Source organism: Pinus tabuliformis, chromosome 7 (genome assembly GCF_031772625.1).
Source record: "Pinus tabuliformis cultivar Carrire ecotype Pingquan chromosome 7, CPIR1, whole genome shotgun sequence".
Taxonomy (NCBI): Eukaryota; Viridiplantae; Streptophyta; class Pinopsida; order Pinales; family Pinaceae; genus Pinus; species Pinus tabuliformis.
In genome coordinates, this window is record NC_142293.1 from 1,359,189,495 (window position 1) to 1,359,196,534 (window position 7,040).

The window sequence follows — 7,040 nt, forward strand, 5'->3', positions numbered from 1 at the left end:
CGTTTAACGTTTTTCTTTTCTAAAAAAGAATTTAAATATTTAAAGGGGGTTTATTAAAAAGGGAGTTATTCAGATTAGTTGTGAGTATTGAAAAAATAAAATAATGGAAGAAAAGTAGAATTTAAATATTCAAAGAGGGTTTATTAAAAAGGGAGTTATTCAGATTAGTTGTGAGTATTGAAAAAAATAAAATAATGGAAGGCGGATTTGTAATTTTTTTCATATGAAAGTATTGTTTTTTGTAAAAAATTTGTAAACTTGTTTTTGAAGTTGAGCAATAGACAAGTTATTATAGAGGCATTTTTATTGCAAACAACCACTAGGTCTAGTCAATTTGTTTGTTGCCCCGCATTTTGTCCGTGTTTAACAAATGGGAAAAGCCAAGAGGCTAAGAAGGTCAAAGCCATAATAGGAGATGTTTGAAATCTTTTAGATTTGGAAGTGAAGAGGCATAGAGATGTCTTCCCATTGAAATGCATAAAAGAATTGGATGACAACATTCTTCCTCTGATTTTAGATGCCAAGACAGCTAAGGAGGTATGGGATACCCTTGAGAGGAGTTTTGATGTAACGCGGAGTATTGAAGTTGAAGATGAAGGTGGATCTATATAGCAGATCTACATCGAGATGAAAAATTTGTTGAATCCCATTATGCTCAGTCACAAGTGGATAATGCCTGTGAATAAGTCGCAGAAGCAAGAGAGAAGGAGCACATAGACGCTCGTGAACAAGTGGACGAAAATTTGGTGATCCAACAATAGAGCTTGTTGATGAATATGATGAATCCCGCAATAGAGCTTGCTCATGAAGATTTGGTAAAATCGACAATACAACTCGTTGATGGCAGTGTGGTGAATCGAGCAACATCGCTGGCCGATGACAATGGAACTGCCATTGGTCCGAGTAGTCAATGCTATGGTGAATCCAACAATTAATGTTGTTGATGTAAATTTTGATAAAGAATTGTTGGCTAATGATGAATGGTTGCAGGTGATACAACAAAAACATCATATTAGCATGATGCTATTTGGTAAGATAATCCCACTTGAATTTGAAAATCAAGTGGAAGAGACAAAGATAGAGATAGATACAAAGAAGGAAGCCCACAAAGAGAAAACAAAGACAGGGGAAGAGCGAGAGAAGAAAGCACAACATTAGAAAACTCTCATTTCAGAGCAGAAGGAAGATAACCAATTTGGTTTTGCAAATATTTTTAATTCTAACATTGATTTATAGTGTATAGGTACACATTTGCAAGTATTTTTAATTCTAGCATTGATTTATAGTGTATAGGTACACATAATGATTATGAAGAAGAGTTAAATTTCCTTCAAGCATGACTTGCAACACCATGTCTAGGAGAAGTTTGCATAGAAGTTGCAGAAATGCATATTAAAGACATCTTGGATGATGAGAACATCAATGAAATTTTCAGGTGTTGGAGTCCTAAAGAGATGAAATTGTATTATGGTATTATGTTGCAGCAAATTGTATTATGGTCTTATGTTGCAGCAAATTGATGATGAAAAGGAGAAGGAGAATTACATAAGATACTATGTTGCAGAAGCCCACATACAAGTCATTTTTTGAAGAAGTCCGGGATATGCTTAGACAACCTGAAAGAATGGAAGACCTGTGCCAAAAAATGAAGACACTGAGGTTTGAAGGATACAATTAAGAGAAAAAGTTGAAACAATTTAGAAGCTACAAGATTTGGAAGAAGAAAAATAAATGTAGTTGAAGTCAATTTTTAAATTGTAAGCCTAGCTGAGACATAGACAAGCAAATATCTTAATTGAAATCTTAAGTGGTTGTAATTAAGAGGGAGCGTTGGAGAATCTAATTACAATCACTTGTTAAGTGTCAAAACCTTCCCTATAAGATCCTAGTTTAGTTTCACGGAATACAATTTAATTAAATCAATTTTCACTCCATTAATTTATCACTGATATTTCCAATGTAATTTTATTTAACTCATTCATCAAACGAAAAACACATTCCTCTGCTCCACGTTCTGCTCATTTCAATTTTTGTCGCAGTACTGTATCAACACTGTAAGTACCGAAGAGATATATATTAAAATCGTCACGCTGTAATGTACGGACGGAGTTCACGATATGTTTGAGCAGTCATCAATTTTCAACTGTTGTTTCGACGATGGTGGGGAATTCATGTCCCTCATTATCTTGTGAATCAAAACGATGTTGTTTCGACGATGGTGGGGAATTCATGTCCTCGTTATCTGGTGAATCGAAACGAAGAAGTTGCACATGGCCCTAAAAAATAATTCAGAAGAAAATGATTTTAAATTTGGATACTTGAGATCATGCCAAACATAATTTGTGTTGAAACTGCCACCATATCACCTCTGAGACACAGCAAACACCTATGGATGCTTGAGATCCTGGCAAACATAATGTGTGTTGAAACTGCCACCATATCACCTCTGAGACACAGCAAACACCTATCTCCGGGAAAATTTACTTTTGTGATTCCTTCGATAACATTAAAATAATAAGTATCGGTGAGACTCAATATTGTCAACGAACTTCTATCGCTGGTAGATTGAAGCGGTTTGCAACCAAATAATGCATTCCTTATCCTATCCATTGTCCGGATTAAATAAATATGGAAATTTTGTTGGTTATCCACATCTCGATTGTACATTCTGGTTATAGGAGAACCTAGCGACAAATTCAAGGTTCTAGTTATGGAAGATCCTACCTACAAAGTCAACGATCAGCAATTGACTTTGTTGCTGAACCTTTGGAATAGCCCAATCGGATTAAGGTTATGAGCGAGTTTATGAAAAACCTTGAGCTCTTAGATATTGCGTGAATATCAAATTTCTGAACGAAAACCCGGTTGATTTCGTGTAACAGTACATTCCAGCTTCACAGATCCATTAATAATGAAATAGTGGACCCACACGGCAATGGTAGACTTGTTATAAATTCGCTTGCGCTCAGAATATCCAGTACAGCTTTCTCTCTATTCGGGTGTCATATTCTCCCTGGTTTATAGACCAGTTGTTATAATAACGAGAGTGCTTACCATTCGCACTGTTGGGTCTTTGCTGAGAAATAGAGGAGATATTATTCTTCTGCGCTGCAATGGGTTCGAAGGATTTGATTATAATGGCACTCAGAATCGTGAATTCTCTTCTGCTTCTGGTGTTTCTCCGACCTACATTGGCGCAAAACAGCCTGTCGGTCGGATTCTACAACGCCAAGTGTTCGCAAGCAGAATCGATCGTGCGTGGAGTAATTACAAGTCATTATGCTATCGACCAATCCCTTCCTGCTGCCCTCCTGCGCATGCATTTTCATGACTGTTTCGTAAAGGTAAGCTTGCAGTTCTCTGGAAATTATAGTCTCATTTATATACAAGGTTTATAAATATAAATTGAATGGCGTGGAATTAATAAATATAAATGTTGTTGAAGGGCTGCGATGGATCAATTCTGATTGATAGCGTGGGCAATAACGTATCAGAGAAAGAAGCAGGCCCCAACCTAACTGTGAGAGGATTTGAAATAATCGATGAAGCAAAAGCCCTGCTCGAAAGTGCATGCCCTGGCGTTGTGTCTTGTGCCGATATAATTGCACTTGCTACCAGAGATGCAGTATCCCTGGTAGGTTATAGAACATTAAATTGTGGCTGGCTGTAAATTGCACTTGGTTTCTATCTTTCTGCAACTAGTTTTGAAGAATACTCAGCTTTTTAACTTGATTGACAGGCAGGAGGGCAACCGTACAATCTCCCTACGGGTAGAAGAGATGGCAGAATATCTTCAATAAACAATGTAAATTTACCCGCTCCTAGCTTCCAAGTTTCTCAGGCAGCTGCTGCATTTGCAAAGAAGGGTCTGACACTCCAAGATATGGTCATTCTGTTGGGTACGTATTGCTAATTATACAACACATTTAAACATAATCTGACCCTTTAGTTTACTTAAAAAAGCACTGGAGTGAGTGAAGGGACTCTCTGTTTTGGGTTTAATTTCAGGCGCGCATACAGTTGGGGTGGCGCACTGCAGTTTTTTCAGCGACAGACTCTACAATTTCCAAGGAAGCGGCACCGCGGATCCTTCCATGGATGCAACCTTAGTGGCAAGTTTGAAGAATATTTGCCCATCTCCGACGTCGTCCTCAACAGATGACCCAACCGTCTTCCTGGATCAAAACACTTCGTTTGCTTTTGACAACAGCTACTACCAACAACTACAATTAAATCATGGAATTCTTCAAATTGATCAGGAGCTTACCTCCGCCGGATCAACAAAGGGCATCGTAACCAGCTTGGCCTCTGACGGAACTACATTCAATAAGAGCTTCGCTGGTGCCATGATAAAAATGGGAAACATTGGAGTATTAACGGGCAAGAAAGGAGAAATTAGAACAAATTGCAGAGTTGTGAATCCAATTCCTTCAAAAAAGAAGTCCTCCAAATTGTAATGACGGAGATAGATTCATCTCCGCAATAAGGACGAGACACCTTAACAAAGGAGATGTGCCATATCAAATCGTTGTAAAACAGATTCACATGTGAAATAAATGGGAAGCACAATTATATTTCAAACAAAGCTACAAGGTAGTATAGATAGGTGCAGGCAGAAGAGATGGGTAATTAGCAAAATGTAAAATTTTTATCATGCAGATTTTCATACTTAATATTGTGTCGAAAGAATCTGCATGCTTAATATTATGTTGAAAAATTCTTTTAGATTTGTGTACATTATTTGAGGTGTCAGAGGCTTTTGGTGAACACTTCACTTATTTGTTTATTTGTTTAGATTAATGTTTATAAAGAGTGTCAGATTAAAATTATATAGATAAAAAATATGATGATTACAAAGCTTAAAAAGTGATTTAAATTAAAATAACAAATAAGTGTGAAAATAAAATATCTACCATCAAAATGTAAGAAACTTAACTATATACTTTCTCTAATTTCAAAAACCTTTCAAAATCATAAACTTCAAACAGTAAATAACTCATCAGGCTGTCCCTGTCAATAAAGTGAAAAATAAAATTAGGAAAAGTATAAATAAAGTGAAAAATATATATAAAATAAAGTGAAAAATAAATTAGCAAAAATATAAAATAAAGTGAAAAAATGCTGCTAAAATGATAGAATTAGCAAAATAAAGAACTTCTAAGTTGTAAGTAAATTTTGTATTTTTATAAAAAAATTATATCTATTTTATTACTAAGTATATTGAAATGTAAGATAAAATGAAACTACACCTTTATATTGAAAACCAGATTCACATATCATTTCTTTTATTAATCAAACTTTCATTTTCATTAAAATTAGACAAGAAATAACGATTTACATTCTATACGGAGGTCAGGTGAATACATATTTAGAGCAGTTACGAAAGAATGATAATAGATGTAAGAAGACTGAGATTTGATAATATGATAGTAGACTGGGTCTAGGTAGTTCAACTTATTTTATCCATACGCTTGAGAGTTTGGTAACTACGCTTACCATGAAATACCCATTTATTTAGTATTTCCAAACTGAACTATTTTGTTTATCGAGTGTTCGTCCCATTACAGTGACACATGTTATTATTATAGCCTAACTATTTTTTAGCATTTTCAAAGTCAACTATTTAAATAAATATATTTATTAACTGTTCCTTATGTTACAGTGACACTTGATATTATTATAGCATTTGCAAAGTCAACTATTTAAATAAATATATTTATTAACTGTTCTTTCTGTTACAGTGACACTTATATTATTCTAGCCTAACCGAGACTAGTCGTTTGATTGACTCGATGAATGTAGTTTTAGTTGGAGTAAATTGGAGTACCTCTTTAGAATGCCTTGGAATTGGGCTTACGGAGATGAAACATTGGCAAGGGTTTTGATGGATTAAAAACCGTGTAGTATACTTAGGCTACGAATTGGCTTTGCGGGCTACCGTTTTTTTAATGTTCTCTAGCAACAAGTTGACTCGTGCTTGTACCGCCTTGTTGTCCTGGGTGGTGTACCGCCTTGTTGTCCTGGGTGGTTGAGACGGTGTAACATTGCCCTCCCTACTCGCGTTCGAAACACGCATCACATGTCTAGTTGTTGTATGTAATGATTGTATGGATTTGTTGGGTTGCGGTTGGTAACATATGTATGGATTGTATCATGATGTAATATAAAACTTTTTCATTGGGGATTTTCCCTCTGAAAAAAAAAACAAAAAACAAGTTGACTCGGTCTGTCTCCCTCAGTAGCTTTCTCTATTTCTGTGGGTTTCCTTGTAGTTATTTTTCTCCCTCTTCAAAATATATATATATATATATATATATATATCCCAATATGAATCAATATGAATATATTTGATATGGTATTGCTACACTAGTGAAGTGGGTTAAAGCTGTCAAGCATAAGGATTTTAGGTGCCCTAGGGTCTTTGATAATGCTCAATCTATTTCCACCCTATAAAATATATATATATATATATATCTATATATATATTTTACGAAAAAATGACCGAATTACAACAAAAAAATAAATTTCTGAGTGAAATTATAGCGTCCGTAAACAACACCTTTATTTATGTCTTACGTTAATATGTGGAAATTGTTACATTCAGTAGATTTGTGCCCATTGTTACCTGAGATTGATTTGACAACCATGTATCCATTGGAAATTTCTAATTGATGAGCGAGTAAATGTTGTGGAGATAATTTTATTTGTTGGGTTGGTGTTTAATATTTAATATTTCAATTTTTTTATTATTAGTGATTTTGATTTTTTAATAAATTAAAATTTGGTTTTTTTTAAATTTAATAATTTGGGGTATATATATATATAATGGATTTGGATTTTTTAATAAATTAAAATTTTGTACTTATTTATTTAAAGATAATAATTTGGGTGATTCTTAAAGCTGTAGTCTAACCATACTGATTTTTTTGCTCTAAAAGATTTTGATAAAATTTGGTAGGGATTTTTGTAAATCCATGTTACAGCTCTCAAACTTCAAGATTTTGGGTGCCCGAGAGACTTCTGATGGTGTTGAATCCATT

The 7,040-nt window shown here is 34.6% G+C and overlaps 1 protein-coding gene across 1 annotated transcript; it reads left to right on the forward strand.

Annotated features, from left to right (window-relative positions):
* Positions 1-3,113: 3,113 nt before the first annotated feature.
* Positions 3,114-4,457, forward strand: LOC149252624 (peroxidase 57-like). Its single transcript, XM_089454214.1, has 4 exons — positions 3,114-3,344; positions 3,446-3,634; positions 3,740-3,899; positions 4,009-4,457. Exons 1-4 carry the CDS (start codon positions 3,114-3,116, stop codon positions 4,455-4,457), a joined length of 1,029 nt encoding a protein of 342 aa, XP_089310340.1.
* The last annotated feature ends 2,583 nt before the right edge of the window (positions 4,458-7,040 follow it).

Coding starts and splice junctions, on each gene's coding strand:
- LOC149252624 (XM_089454214.1), top strand. CDS start 3,114: ATGGGTTCGAAGGATTTGATTATAATGGCACTCAGAATCGTGAATTCT. Junction 3,345..3,445: donor TTCATGACTGTTTCGTAAAG/GTAAGCTTGCAG, acceptor ATGTTGTTGAAG/GGCTGCGATGGATCAATTCT. Junction 3,900..4,008: donor AGATATGGTCATTCTGTTGG/GTACGTATTGCT, acceptor GTTTAATTTCAG/GCGCGCATACAGTTGGGGTG.